Source organism: Schistocerca gregaria, chromosome X (genome assembly GCF_023897955.1).
Source record: "Schistocerca gregaria isolate iqSchGreg1 chromosome X, iqSchGreg1.2, whole genome shotgun sequence".
Classification (NCBI taxonomy): Eukaryota; Metazoa; Arthropoda; class Insecta; order Orthoptera; family Acrididae; genus Schistocerca; species Schistocerca gregaria.
In genome coordinates, this window is record NC_064931.1 from 806389407 (window position 1) to 806405446 (window position 16040).

A 16040-nucleotide genomic window follows, 5' to 3' on the forward strand; every position below is an offset into this window, starting at 1 on the left:
CTTATAAAGAACAAATTGTTACTCAACTGTAACAAAACATGACATACAGTTTATGGCAGAACTCTTCCATATGTGAAATTTTATTATCACTGATAGATGGAATACTCAACAAAGTCGGAAATTTGAAATTTGTGATAGTGAAGCTAAACTGAAAGGTTTCCTGGAAATATTACATTCAGGATCTTGTTCAGAGATTAAGTGTTACTGTTTTCACAAGAAGACTAATTCACTTAATCTGTGAAACAGAAATATTTCTTTTTCTTTGAGCTTTTACCTTCTGTAGCATCATATTTTTGGAACATGTGTGCATTTGCAATGAATGTTGTTAGCCAGAAAAGAATGGTCAGAATACTGTAGTGTCTATTCACAAACTTTGTGCACACTGGTGCTATAGTGAGTCACAGTTAAATGTGTTATTTCTGTACAATACCCCTTGATAAGGCTGATCTACAAATTACTCTGCAGTTCATAAGCAAGTGCCTCGTGTAGAGTTCATGGAATCACCTTCCCTTTTGCTCTCAAAAAGTGCATCGGAAAAATGAACACACTAGTCCTTCCTTGCAAGCTCCGGTTTCTCTTATTTTATTATGATGATCATTTCTCCCTGTGTAAGTGGGTGCTACTAAAATATTTTCACATTTGGAAGAGAAAGCGGGTGACGTAAATTTCATAGTGCTGCAGTGAGAAACTCCTTTGTTTTTAATGATTGCCATCCCATTTTGCATATCATATCCGTGGCACTCTGTGCCCTGTCTTGCAATAACATAAAATGAGCTGCCTACCTTTGAACTTCTTTCACATCCTCTGCCAATCCTATCTGATGCCACTCAGTAAAACTCTGTAAGAGGACAGACAAGTGTGATGTAGGCAGTCTCTTTAGTCGACCTGTTGCATCTCCTAAGTCTTCTACCATAAATCACAGACTTCGGTTCACTATTCCCACAACATTATGTATGTGATCATTCAAGTTTAAGTTATTCATTATTGTAATCCCTAAGTAATTAATTGAATTGATAGCCTTTAGATTTATGTGATTTATCATGGACCAAAATTTAGCAGATTCCTTTCCATACTCATGTTGATGACTTCATGCTTTTCATTATTTAGAGTCAATTGTCACTTTTTCACCATACAGATATCTTGTATGAATCATTTTCCAGTTGGTTTCGATCATCTGATTACTTTATAAGATGGTAAATTACAGTGTCATCTGCAAACAGTCTAACTTGGCAGCTCAAATCGTCTGCTAGATCCTTCACATAGATCAGGTAAAGCTGAGGGCCTATTACACTTCCTTGGGTGATGCCAGATATTACTTATGAGAATGGAAACTCCAGGATGGCATAATGGCAATATTATGAAAAGGATAGGTTGCTACTCACCATATAGCCAAGATGTTGAGAGAGAGAGAGAGAGAGAGAGAGAGAGAGAGAGAGAGAGAGAGAGAGAGAGATGATATGCAAATGCAAGTCGCACACACGACTACAGTCTCTGGCTGCTGGGCTAGACTCTGTCAGATATTACTTCTGTTTTACTCAATGACTTCATGTCAGTTTCTGCGAACTGTAACTTTTCTGAGAGGAAACCACAAATCCAGTCACACAACTGAGATAATACTCCATAGGCATGGAATTTGATCAGGAGTCACTTGTGGGGTATGGTGTCAAAAACCTTATGGAAGTCTAAATATGAACTTAATTTGAGATCCCTCCCTGTCAATAGCACTCATTACTTCATGAGAATAATGAGTTAGTTGCGTTTCACGAGAATGATATTTTCTAAATCTGTGTTCGCTATTTGTCAATAAATCATTTTCTTCAAGGTAATTCATGATGTTTGAATACAGTGTATGTTCCAAAGTCCTACTACAAATCAGTGACAGTGATGTGGGCCTATAATTCTACAGATTACTGCTATATCCTTTGTAGGGTATTGGTGTGGCCTATGCAACACAGTTGCCTGCACATACAGTTCATGCACCAAACAGTGCTGATAGGGCTATCTGTTAGTTGTTCCTGTTGCTGCTGCTGCTGTAATAGCTATCAGCTCAGCTGCTACACATGGCCTATCAAAGAGGGAAAAACTGAGACAGGCGTTATAAAAGTCGGTGAAATAAAAATTGATGATTTCATGATGAATGACAGTGCTTGTGGCTACTATTTCCTTATCAGTTCTCGTGGACTATTTGGAATTAAAAGGAAGCAGTGGTAAAACTTACATTGTGGCAATAAAAAGAGAATGAGAAACATTTTGAGCAGTTGTTCACATATGTATCACTGAACTGTATCTGTACATAAATCTCACAGGCTCAGTCTCAGTAAGTTCCTCATCTGTGCAGGAGACATTATTGTTGCTACTGTCAGATTCACCAGTACCAGTGTTAATTTTGTCTGTTGCGAGTTCGACAGTGCTGTCATGTCTCCAATAATCATCTTCCTGTCACTGGGCCTGCCTGCAGCACCCTTACCAATCGTGAGGAGTTACTGACAGAAGGAAATCAGTTTCAATAATGTAATGTAGAAGAAGATGTAATTAGATAATGACGAACACTAACTTCGCTTAACAAAGGTTTATTCAGCACTTGCACATACAATAGTGCGGAGCGAATTGCCTCCGGCCAGAACACATACGGCATAGATACAGTTACAGAACGTTCCAGTACAATGATTCTTGACAATTGTGGATACTTCTACAATGTACTCGAACAGAATACAGAAATTAAAATTTTACAGTTCAGCTGAGTTTGTAACTCACGACCCTCCATGCAGCAGTCCAGTATCATAACCACTACACCACGGTGACTTTGCTACTCAGCTTCTTCTGCGTCAGTATTAAACAAACTGTCTTTGGACATGTCCCCTGAAATGATGCATTCGCTAAGCAACCATTTTACTTTTGGCTATGCTGGTTCTGCCGACCTTGTCGTCAACGGGACGTTGAACACAAATCTCTACTGAACTCTACTAACAATTATACGGTTGCAATTAGAGAACAGTGTGGCCTTTCTCTTTTGCCATTTTATTAACCGCACATATTTTTTCCAGGTTTATGTTCTGGAATTAAAGCAAACAGAGCCTGCTTCATCATGCTCTCATTACAGACAATGCATCTCTTTTTCAGCCATTTCAGGATCCTCACTTTTGTGTCATTCCATGTGGGTGTTTTGTTGTGCTGTGTGTTATGGTATGGAGCCTTGTAGCTCACAGTGACTGACCTTGGAAGAAGATTTAGGGAAACCATATTTTCATATCAGTTTTAAAAGTTTCCAGAATTCATTTAACCATGGTAATCACCTTTTGTGGGTTTAGCCCAGAATTTTAGTTGGTCTCCCTGACAAAGCCATTCCTCGGTCAAACACTTCTGGTAGTAAGTCTTTTAGAGGAGATTACCTGCACCATAATGCTGAGAATCTGATCCTCCTGCCAACATTTACCAACTATCATATTACTGTCTGTCAAAGTTCAATCCAGAGGGAATGTTTGTGTGGCTGCTTTCCTAATGTGTTTAATTTTTGCAATTGAAATGTGACCACTAGTCAAAAATGTCTCCACGTTTTAGCAATAAATACCTCATATTCTGCATTTTTTCCCATGTGTATCCCATGGACAACAAAATACTATGCAGAGATGTAATACTCCAACTCCAGATGATCTTTTCCTGGATTATTGGTTGAAATCTCCGCAGATTGGGAGCAGTCCTCTGCACCACGTACAGGTCTTAGATTGTTTCTTTGAAGACACCCTTGTTGATTTTAACCAACTGAATTTTCCCAATAGATCTTGACCTAAGTGAAAGAAAATGTGAAAAAATGTCAGGAAGTAGAATTCAATTTTATGCAGATTGTAAAGTTACAAGTAACAAGAAGAGTTCCCAAATGGAAGGATGTACTTTTTGAAACCACGTATAAAGTAGTGTAGATTATGGTCCCATGTATCACACGATGCAGTCACAAATAATTGACTAAAAATAAAGATAGCAGCCATTTTTATCACAAATGATTATGTAGTCAAGGCCACCACAGCTGCAAAAATGCATCTTGGAAAATAAAAGATCACTTCAGCTGTATACCCTTTTTTATTGGACTCAGGATAAAAGTCCAATAAAAATAGGGTTTTCATACAGCTGAAATAATGTTCTATTTTCAAAGATTCATTTCTATTGCTCAGTATTATTTGTTGCTAAGAGATAAAGTATGTTTTTACAACCATCTACAATTTGAGTGGGCTCCTGGACTAAATGTTGAAAATAATTTTCTGAGAAAGCATTCAGTATGATTTTGGTTGATGTTTTATATCTACCTGCTTTGAAAAGGTATTTTCGCCACTATTTCAAGGGTAAATAGAAGTCGCTACCAACTATAATTATGTGAGTGGGGTAGCTATTCGAAATAGACTCAAGTTTTCTGTGAACTGTTCAGCAACTTATCATCTGAGCTGGGGAGGCGTTCAATAAGAGGAACCAATTATCAATTTATTATAGCAGTCAAGTATAACTTCTACTGATACTAAACCGTAGGAACTATCTACTTCAATTCTACAACAAGGTAAATTGCTTCTGATAGGAATAAACATTCCATCACCAACTTTATTTAATCTATCCTTTCTGAACGTGGTTAGGTCCTTTGCAAAAATTTTAGTTGAATTTATCTCTGGTTTTAGCCAGCTTTCCATACCTGTAACAATTTGGGCTTCGGTGCTGCCTGTTAGCGCTTGGGGCTGTGTTCCTTCCCAACACAGCTATGAAAATTCACAATTACAATACTGTTTGTCACTAAGTCAATCCTCGTCCTGTGTTTGCCTTGCATCCCTGTATTTTCTCAAGATCCCATGAGACCCTCTAATGTAAAAAAATAAAAAAATAAAATCGCCACCCAGTCCTCTCCACACAGGTCCCACTTCATGTGTAGCAACTTCTAGTGTGTAGTGGACCCCTGACCTATGAAGCAAAACCTGAAATCCCATCACCATACGATGCAAGTTGAGGACTCAACAGACTACACAGTCGCAGAACCATCTGAGCCTCTGATTCCCATCCTCCACTCCACTCTGTACCAAAGGTTCACAGTCTGTGCTGTTGACGATGCTCCAGATGGTGAAGCAAGATGGCAGTCTTTACCACTTCACCTAGACACCTGAAATAAGAGAAAATCTCTTCTGATCCAAACCAAAACACATTGTTAGTACTAACATGAGCCGTTACCTGCAGTTGGATGCACAAAGTGTACTTAATGGTATCCGAAATCACCTATTCCACATCTGGACGGACTGCTGCTGGCATACATACAGAGTGCACGCTGTATTCCTTCCCTTTCTTGGCAGCCATATACCTAAACTCCCAGCTACCAGTAATCTCACCCTCTCTGACAGCTCATAGTTTGCAGGTTGAGAGGCTTCACCTGAAACAAGGCAAGCGACTGCATCTGGCTCACGATGTTTATCAGTCACGGTCATTGTGTGAAACCTGTTTTGTCAGATGAACCAGGAAGGCCCTCCAGTTGGCCTCCCAGGAAGTCTTTTGCTTCCTGCCACACTTTGGAATGACCTCCCACTCAACCATGGGCGAGGGGTAAACCTCAGTGCGGGCACTACTTGGCCTAGCCACAGCATTAGACCAGTCGGGTCGTGTGTGATGTGCTGTACATTCCTCAGATGTGAAGGGTCACCAATTGAGCTTGCTTCTGAGCACATCAAAGAAAGTTCTTATATATACCAAAGATATCAGAAATATATTCTAGGGTGGTGTTAAAATATGGAACTGTGCCTGATACATATACAAAACGGTACCACCGCCACTATCGTGGTGCATATGGTCTGAACGTGGTCGCTGTTTGACTAAAACTAGTCGCTATTTTTAATAAATATTCTACTGCAATCAAAATTATTTTAATTTTAAAATACTGTGTCATTTGTCGAGATGAGTGATACCCAAACGAAAACTGTAACCCCATGCCATGAAATGGCATTTTTCATCCATCAAAACAATGCAGTATTGTTGTAATTCCCTTAAGATTTCTCAGTTAGTTGTACCACCTGCCTGAAATGATGATTAAAAAATTTTGTGTTATTGTCATTCCCAGAAGCAGCTTGAAGACAGTGGGCCATACTTTCTTATTGGGGAATGTATCGAAGGTTAATTATTTGGGATTTCCAGTTTTCAGATGTAACCTTTTCTTCTTAATTGCTCTCTTTCTCTCTCTCTCTCTCTCTCACACACACACACACACACACTCACACACTCACTACCAGTAAATTTGCAAAAGGCTTGTCGCGTCCCAAGCGTGGGTTTTGCGAGGGATTGAGCGACACGGTTCGTAAACGGGAATTAGCCGGTTCACCTAATTGAGAGGGAGACTTTTGATCTGGCTAAGATGTTAAATTCCCTGGTGTGAATGTACAAGGCTAGGATGTTGGTAGAAGTAAACTCGTATGGACGTTATAAAAGTTCTAATTTATTCATAAAGAATACAGATCACCCTAACTGCGTAGTGATTGTACCTACAGAATAGCCAAGCCCATTACAGAGACGGTGACTGACTTCCACCGTTCTTGCTGCCTGATAGAACTTTCCAGCACTTTGCTGCCCACACTAGCACCCTACGTCAGAGTCCCGCGGTCGCTGCCTAAACGCTCATCGGCGACTATCTCCAACTGTCTGCCTGCAGCCCGCCCTCAGCCCAAGTCGGCTGCTACTCACGCTGACTACCGTCGCTGCCTAAACCCGAGAGAGAGAGATCCCCGGAGCGGCGTGCCTCCGAGTTTTGTTAGCTCTTCCCCTTCGACCCCGCCAGCGCTTGGCATGACGTAGCGTCGAGTGCAACTTTTCCTTATTAGGGATTGTTTTAGTATTAACTTCAGTACTTTTCTTCAGAAGCTGGGTGGAGGGGTAGAGGGGCCTCTCCCTATATGGTCACGCACTGCGTCCTGAGCCCTTCATTGGCTCCTCATGACGTAGTGCAGTCCCCACCTAGGGCCCTCTTTCTTTCTCTCTCCACTCCCAGACTTCTCCCTCTAGCCAAGAGTGTTGATACTGTAAGTTATTGCTTATTAAGGGACCTGCCCAGAGCGCCCTTTTTATCTTAATAGCTGAGTCTGCTTCCTTGCTTATCACGCGCAGCTGCCTGGCCGCTTGGACCGCCGCCTCGGCTATCTGGCTGCGTCGTTATCTTTTGTGACCCCTCTGACACGCCTGGCGTACCCTGTTAACTCTGTCTCCCCGTATGATTTCTGGTGTATCGTCTGAGAACAACTGCATTTAGACTTGGCTTTTCTGCGGTTACAACACCTCCCCCGCCAGGGAAATTGGCGTTACTCCTCAGAGTAGCGTCAATTGTGACTCTTTTTTTTCCATTACATGCTTTACAGATTTGTTTATTACATTAGCATCTGATATGTTATATTTTTCATTTTCATTTAGTAAAGTCAAATTCATTAAACACACAATAATACAATTACATTATACATGCCTAACATTCAGTTATGTCAAAAGCATTTGCATTAAAATCAAAAGACACTTTCATTGATACATACATTCACATTTCAATTAGAATTACATTTCAAATACAGTTACATTTCAATTACACATCTCAAATACAGTTACATTTCAATTACATATTTCAAATACAGTTACATTTCAATTACACATTTCAAATACAGTTATTTAACGTCTGTTTCTGAAAGCGACCGTATCACCTTGGTCTTTTCCACATCTTTCATAAATTACTATCTCTTCAGTTTCTTTATTACTGTGTCTTCTAGCTGAACTAGTCTCTGGGTATTGGTTCACTATGGTATTTCTTATACATACTTTTCCACAACAATCACTGTCTTCAAAATATTTCCATATACTTTTAAAACAGTCTTTACAACATTTACAGTTTTTACAACAGCATGTTATTATGATTAGAATAACTATTGATATGGCTACATACGTAGTTATGGAGTAATGTGTGAAGTACCTGGAGTACTTCATTTCCTCCTCTTGTCTCTCTACCATCTTCTGGACATCATCCAGTCTTTTTCCTGCGACTTTCAAGTCGTCTAACTGTGTTATTACCTGGTCCAATGGCAAATCTAATGCTAACGTTGAGACATTCCTTTTTTCCTTGTTTACCACGCAACAATCGAATTCTAGATTGATCTGCGGAACTATGTCTTTCTTCGTCACATTACTCTGAATCACTCTATCTGTTTGTATGAACACTCTAGTGCCATACCCCTCACATTTACTGTAAAAACTAATTTTTCCTACCCCTTTTATTACTAGGTCCTTTGGTGGTTCCCTTCCACACAATACTGTTAAGCCTTCTTCCTTCAGTGCTACATATAGCCATTCGTTACTGTTTAGATGAGTCCAAAGGCTCTGATTCAGTGCGACTATTTTTCGCACACAATCTTCCGGAATTTCTCTTACCGGTTGCAACAATTTGGCTTCGCACTCTTTGTGGTCGAATGTTGACAGCAAGGCGAATGCTTGTTTGCACAGTCTCCTATTTTTACTTAGCTCCTTGCATTTTAGTTCCTCCGCAGAAAGTTTCGCGTACTGCCTTTTGGATTCATCTATTAGTAAGAATTCTTCCTCTGGCTGTATGTACACATATTTACCTTTCATGTTTGGAATTTCTTTTGGTAGTGGGAGTACTCTATACAAATTGAAATTGTTATTATTTATTAATGGAATATTAATTACATATCCTAGTATGCTACCCGAGATGAAAACATCTAAATCAGTTATTCTTAACAATAGATAACCTGAGGACTCCGTAAGAGGAACAGGAAACTTTACATCTTTTAGTTCTTCCCGTATTAAACTTAGGTATTTTACAATTTGGACTGGATTAATTATATGAGGCTGTAGTATTCCCTTCTGAGCATTTACGATGGCATTTATCATTTGTTCGTATTCCTCTTCGATCTGACCAAACACTGCCGACAGTTGTAATACTCGCTCTGTTACTGTGGCGAAGGACGCTACACGTTTAAACCCTATATCGGTTTCCTTCACGTATTCCTTCGTGAATCATTCTAGTCTTTGCATACCTGTCTTCAGAACGTGCTCATTTGACTCTAGTGTATATACCGTCCTGTTTACTCCCGCCAATGTGGCTCTTACCACTGCCACCTGTTCCTTTGTTAGCCTCAACAACCCTTCTGAGTTTTTCTCCATAGCGTCTATTCTTTCCTTATAGTATGCTGCATCTGCTTCGTCCAACATCCCGAACACTATTTTACTTACCTGCCCGACGAAGTTGAATACTCCTCTCTTTCTTCTGGTCTCGTGTTTCGTTAGCTGCTGTACTAAAAGTTGCAATCCTGTGATTTTTTCCACATGATGGGTTACTTGTTGGTCTAGTACCCTGCATTCTATTAATCCTACATTTAATTGTGTTAGTGTTTCTCGGCACCTTTGTACCGCTGCCCTACCATACCTCTCTGCATTCTGAAACCTTTCTGTTATTATATCTAGATTTACGTATGTGACTATTCTCCATGTGGTACTGTATATTTCTACCTGTCCTCTATTATCGTAATATAGTCCTGATGAACTCGGAAATGGCGTCACTTGGTTCTCATTTGTTGCATGCTCTGATGCAGTGATGTAGTATGCTGTTATCACTATGACGAATTTCACGACCTGCCACTTGAGTGCCATACCTGAAATTTAAAATAATTGTTTCAGCCTGTTGGCATGTACTTTTGTTTCCTTATTTCTTTTAACTTTTATTACTACGTTAGGACCTTCCACTTTTACTACTTCAAATGGACCTCTCCATTGTGAATCTAATTTCCGAGATCTACCCCATCTCACCGACTCATCGTGCAGTAATACTTTATCTCCTACCTTGAAGTTTTTTGGATTTTGTTTCATGTCATACTGTTCCTTACTGATTTTCTTACTTCTTATAATCGAGTTTCTGGCCACTCTGTGGGCTTCCTGCATTCTCGCTCTTAGTTTATTTACATACATTTCATAATTGTAACTTACCTGCTGTGTTTCTTGCTGCAGTACTCCTGGTATGTTAACCTTTCTTCCGTATAGTAATTCAAATGGTGTGTATCCTGTGCTGCTGTGTGGTGTAGTGTTGAACACAAAAATTGCATACGGTACCCATTTGTCCCAAGAACTTTGATCTCCTGTTACAAAGTGTCTGAGATACTCTACAATAGTTCTATGACTTCTTTCTAGTGCACCATTTGATTCAGGGTGGTACGCTGTAGTATTTATACGCTTTACCTTCAACAATTTACATACACTTTTAAATACAACACTCAGAAAGTTAGACCCTTGATCTGTTAATAATACTGATGGAATTCCATACCTTAATACTACGTTTTCCACAAATGCCTCAGCTACTGTTTCGGCATCTTGTTTGTCAATTGGGATTGCTAAGGTAAATTTACTCAGATCGTCTTGGAATGTTAACATGTACCTTTTTCCTGTATTAGATACATCTAGTGGACCCACTATATCCATCGCACACTTTCCGAATACTGTTTCTGCTGTGTCTGTAATTTCTAAGGGCATCCTAGTTTTCATTTGCGTGTTTTTATTCTTTTGACACGATGGGCATTTCCTAATGTAATTTTCAATGTCACGCTTCATTCCGTGCCACTGCTTGTATGCTTTAATTCTTTCGAGTGTCCTGTGCATTCCTTGGTGACCTCCCAAGGGATTGTCATGCATTTCCTTTAGTATATTTTCTTTTTCTTCGGGACTAATTTCCTCACCACTATCCGTTTCCTGTTCTATTTCACTCGACACTTGTGCTTGCCGCACGTTTACGGAACTTTCTTCCCCATTTGCTTTTGCTGCCGAGATCTCTGTCTCCACCTTCTGCTTCGCATCTATCTCTTCCTTCCCTTCATGCCTTATTCTACTCAGCGCATCCGCATTACTATTTAACTTTCCTGGCTTGTATATTACTTCATAATCATACTCCTCGAGTTTCAGTCTCCACTTCAGGAGTCTCGAACTCGGATCTTTGACACTAAATATCCACGTTAGTGGCTTATGGTCTGTCACTACAGTGAACTTTCTGCCATATACATATGGTCTGAACTGTTTTACTGCGTAAACTATAGCCAACAACTCTTTTTCCGTTGTGCTATAATTTAGTTCGGCTTTGTTCAATGCTCTGGATGCATATGCGATGGGCAAGTCTTCGCCAATCTTCTTACCTTGCGATAACACTGCACCCAAGGCTGCGTTACTCGCATCCGTTGTAATGATGAACGGTTTCGTAAAGTCAGGGTACTGAAGTAACGGAGGGTTTATTAATTTCTCTTTTAGTTCTTCGAACGCATTGTTCTGACATTCGCTCCATCGGTACTCCACTCCCTTTTTTAAGAGCTCATGGAGAGGTTTCGCAATCTTGCTGAAGTTAGCAATGAAACGGCGGTAGTAACCTATCAATCCGAGAAACCCTTTTAATTCCTTAGTTGTCTTTGGCTGTGGGAAGAACTTCACCTTCTCCACCTTCGCCATATCTGGTGATATTCCTTTGTCAGGGATGCAATGACCTAGGAAGATTACTTCCTTCCTCAGGAATTCACACTTGTCTGGTTGCAGCTTCAAATTGTGCTCTCGCAACCTGTCAAATATTTCCCGGAGCTTTTCGTTATGCTCCTGCAGGTTTTTCCCATAGCATACTATGTCGTCTAGATATACAAAGCATTTCACTCCTTGTAAACCTGCCAAGACTGTATTCATCAGTCTCTGAAAACATCCTGGGGCTCCCTTCAGTCCCATCGGCATTCGTTTGTATTCGTAATGCTGATAGTTTGAGCTAAATGCCGTTTTCTCTCTGTCCTTCTCGTCCGTCAATATTTGATGGTACCCGCTTGCGAGGTCAAGCGTCGAGAAGTACTTAGCTTGCCCTAACTGATCCAGTATCTCGGAGATATTCGGTAGTGGAAATGCATCGCCTACAGTGATATCATTTAATCGTCTGTAGTCCACTACGATTCTCCATTTCTGTTTGCCACTAGCGTCTAGCTTCTTTGGAACTAACAGTAACGGTGCGTTCCAAGCGCTCTTACTCTCGACAATTATGTCATCTCTTAGCATCTGCTCTATTTGCTCCCTTAGCACTTCCTTTTGCGCTTCCGGGATCCTGTACGGTCTAGTGTTTACTACCTTTCCCGCGTGTTCCGGTGCAATCGGTATTCTGTGCTTCACTGCGGAAGTATAGGACAGGTTGTCCCCTGGTAGATGAAATACATCTCCGTATTCCGCGCAAACCTCTGCTAGAGCGCTTTTCTCTTCAGTGTTCAAATGATCCATTCTTAATTGCCTTCGCAACACACTAGTACGACTTTCTGTCTTTCCTATGACATTAGTACAACATTTTACTTCGCGTATTTTCCCTACTTTTTCTAATTCTTCCGTCATTAACCTGACGTTTCCTAACTGCACTCTGTCTTCTGACAAGTTTACTGCACTTACTATGCATTTCCCATTTCGCACTTTTACTAACGCTTCAGGTACATGTACCCCTTGTGCAATCTCCTGCCTAGGAATAATCATTTCCTTTTCGATTCCCCTTTTTACATTTCCTTCCACCTTTAATAACATTATTTTTTCCTCTCGGGGCCCTATTTCCCCGCCTACTTCTGAATCTTGTTCGTTCTCATGTCCCTTTGGCTCTTCCTCTACTACTAAGGGTATATCTCGCCCTTTTAGTCTCACTATTTTACCTGCATAGTCTAACTTAACTCTATGCTCTGTCAAGAAATTTCTGCCTATCAGTCCGTTGTACGGAATATCTAATCCTCTCCCGTACACGTGAAATTTTTGCCCTACTTGCTCAGAACCGTCCACACTTAAGTGTACCTGTACCGTACCTATTGTGCTGACGGCCTCACTGGTTACACCTTTTAGCCGAAGCCTTTCCGCTTCATTAATTGCAAGTGTACTATTTATCGGAATACTCGTTCTCTTGAGCAGACACAACTGTGCTCCAGTGTCTATTAGCAACTTCAAATATCTTTTTAATTCTATGCAGTATAAAACCAAAACGTCATTTTCTGTTGCACAGTCGATTACCCTAACTGAGGGTTTACCTATCGCAACAAGGCCCGACTGTGCGGCCTTGCCGCCTCTTAGTTTCCCTGCACCACTTTACCGGTTTTGCTCGATACTGGCACCCTGCCTTTTCTCCATGCGTGCCAGGGCCCTGCGTGACAATCTTTCGCGTAATGTCCCAGCCGCTTACACTTGAAACAAGCAACGTCTTTTACCCTCGTACACGGAACTCCACAGTTCCCTGGTAGATTACATTGTGGGCACCTCCACTCTCGTAACCCTCCATCAGCTTCCCTATGATTTCCTCTAAAGTCTCTTGTATCTGTCGGCTGAATTTTTCTTAATCTTACCCGGCATTCCGTGTCTGTATGTCCTGGCTTGTCGCACCCGTAACAAAAATTCGTAAACTCTTTGCCCGTCATTATCCGTACTCTTCCCTCTGGCCTATTCTTTCTACACTTGCTTGCCATGTGCCCTCTCAATCCACAATTGAAACATTTCAAATCTCTAATATCTCTGGTATTCTTCACCGTTTCCTTTCCCCGGTTGAAAGTTACTCTTGGGGCTAGTCCCCGCTCTTTCATTGACAGTATTGCACTTTCTTCTTGCAATGCTAGTTCCACGGCCGCTGCTAGCGTGATTTCATCGCCTCTACTTCTTACTATCGTCTGTATTCTATCATTGCTTAACCCTTGTATAAAGCATGCTCTTCCTAGTGAATCAACCAGTTCTATTGCGCCCTTTAAGTTCTCCCTAGCCGTAACTCTGCTTACTGCTTCCCTGAAATCCCTTTGCATTTCATCTATTCGGCTTGCCCATGTCGCAATTGGCTCTACTTGTCCCTGTCTCGATTGAAATATCTTGCACGCGTAGTAGTCAATGGTACGCTTACTCGCATAATTTTCCTCTAGAACATGTTTTACTTCCTGCCATGTCCCCGTGCGTTCCCTTACTTGCAGCCTCGATCTGGCCTCTCCGGTTATTTTGGCTTTAACAAACTTCAGTAACGTTTCGTGTTCCTCCGGTTTCACAAGTTCAAATGCAGCGTCTACATTTTCAATAAACTCCCTAAGATCTCTCTTATTTCCTTCGAACACTTTTGGAACTATACACAAGGCTTCTTTCACTGATATCTTACCGCTACTGGAGGATGACGGAACTTCGTTAGTTTGGGCCATCTTACCAACTTAACTATGTTAGCACTTTACAATACAAGATACAAAATTCTTAATATAATTTTATATGTACCGCTTCTCTTGTGGTGCGCCGTCTGTTCCGCTGATCCGCGTTGTCCCGCGTTGTGCCGCGCTGTCTCTGTGCTCTCTATGCCCGCGCTGTTCCGCGCTGCCGCGATGCGTCAGCCGCCGCTCTGCTGGGCTGTGCCGACCCCGTCGCTCGCCTCGGCTGCCGCTGCTACGGCTGCTGCCGCTGCTCGGCCCGGACCCCCGGTCTCGAACGCTGGCTGCTTAGGCACCTCTGTGCCTCGTCGCTCCGCGTCGTGCTGCCGCTATCCTGCGTTGCCCTGCACCCGCGAGGACTACTTCTCTGGACTCTGTCGTAGTGGGGCTACTAATGCTGAAAGTTGCGAGTCGCCACAACTTCCTGCTAATTGCCACAGTCGCTGTAGCAAAATCTACTGGCTCCTATCTCCTTTTTGCCTATATGCCTTTGTGGTACCCCACACCTGGCACCAAAACTTTTATTTATGTCGCGTCCCAAGCGTGGGTTTTGCGAGGGATTGAGCGACACGGTTCGTAAACGGGAATTAGCCGGTTCACCTAATTGAGAGGGAGACTTTTGATCTGGCTAAGATGTTAAATTCCCTGGTGTGAAGGTACAAGGCTAGGATGTTGGTAGAAGTAAACTCGTATGGATGTTATAAAAGTTCTAATTTATTCATAAAGAATACAGATCACCCTAACTGCGTAGTGATTGTACCTACAGAATAGCCAAGCCCATTACAGAGACGGTGACTGACTTCCACCGTTCTGGCTGCCTGATAGAACTTTCCAGCACTTTGCTGCCCACACTAGCACCCTACGTCAGAGTCCCGCGGTCGCTGCCTAAACGCTCATCGGCGACTATCTCCAACTGTCTGCCTGCAGCCCGCCCTCAGCCCAAGTCGGCTGCTACTCACGCTGACTACCGTCGCTGCCTAAACCCGAGAGAGAGAGAGCTCCCCGGAGCGGCGTGCCTCCGAGTTTTGTTAGCTCTTCCCCTTCGACCCCGCCAGCGCTTGGCATGACGTAGCGTCGAGTGCAACTTTTCCTTATTAGGGATTGTTTTAGTATTAACTTCAGTACTTTTCTTCAGAAGCTGGGTGGAGGGGTAGAGGGGCCTCTCCCTATATGGTCACGCACTGCGTCCTGAGCCCTTCATTGGCTCCTCATGACGTAGTGCGGTCCCCACCTAGGGCCCTCTTTCTTTCTCTCTCCACTCCCAGACTTCTCCCTCTAGCCAAGAGTGTTGATACTGTAAGTTATTGCTTATTAAGGGACCTGCCCAGAGCGCCCTTTTTATCTTAATAGCTGAGTCTGCTTCCTTGCTTATCACACGCAGCTGCCTGGCCGCTTGGACCGCCGCCTCGGCTATCTGGCTGCGTCGTTATCTTTTGTGACCCCTCTGACACGCCTGGCGTACCCTGTTAACTCTATCTCCCCGTATGATTTCTGGTGTATCGTCTGAGAACAACTGCATTTAGACTTGGCTTTTCTGCGGTTACAACAGGCTGGTAAATTGCCTTTTGGTTCTCCAACTTTAAAAATTCTTGAATTTGTCGTTTACAGTAACTTATAAATCATATGATTGTTTTCAGGCATTCTGTGAGGCTATTAACAATCAACAGAGGCCAAATAATTCTGAACTGAGGTCACTTATCGAAAAATGTTCCGAAGTACATGGGAAACTTACAAGAGAAGCAGCTATGGGTAAGTACTTGTTTGTATGTTTTAAGAGAGGGGAGTTACAGAAAGTTATGCTGTAACAACAAATACTATTACTTATTTGAACCAGTAATACTG

At 41.9% G+C, this 16040-nt stretch overlaps 1 protein-coding gene across 4 annotated transcripts in view; it reads left to right on the top strand.

Annotated features, from left to right (window-relative positions):
• Window positions 1-16040, top strand: part of LOC126298014 (carnitine O-palmitoyltransferase 2, mitochondrial) — a 156186-nt gene that overhangs the window by 115769 nt on the left and 24377 nt on the right. For all 4 annotated transcript variants that reach the window (XM_049989336.1, XM_049989334.1, XM_049989337.1 and 1 more), the window contains exon 11: window positions 15836-15947. In XM_049989336.1, coding sequence (XP_049845293.1) covers window positions 15836-15947 — 112 coding nt within the window. The remainder of the gene's footprint in view (window positions 1-15835; window positions 15948-16040) is intronic.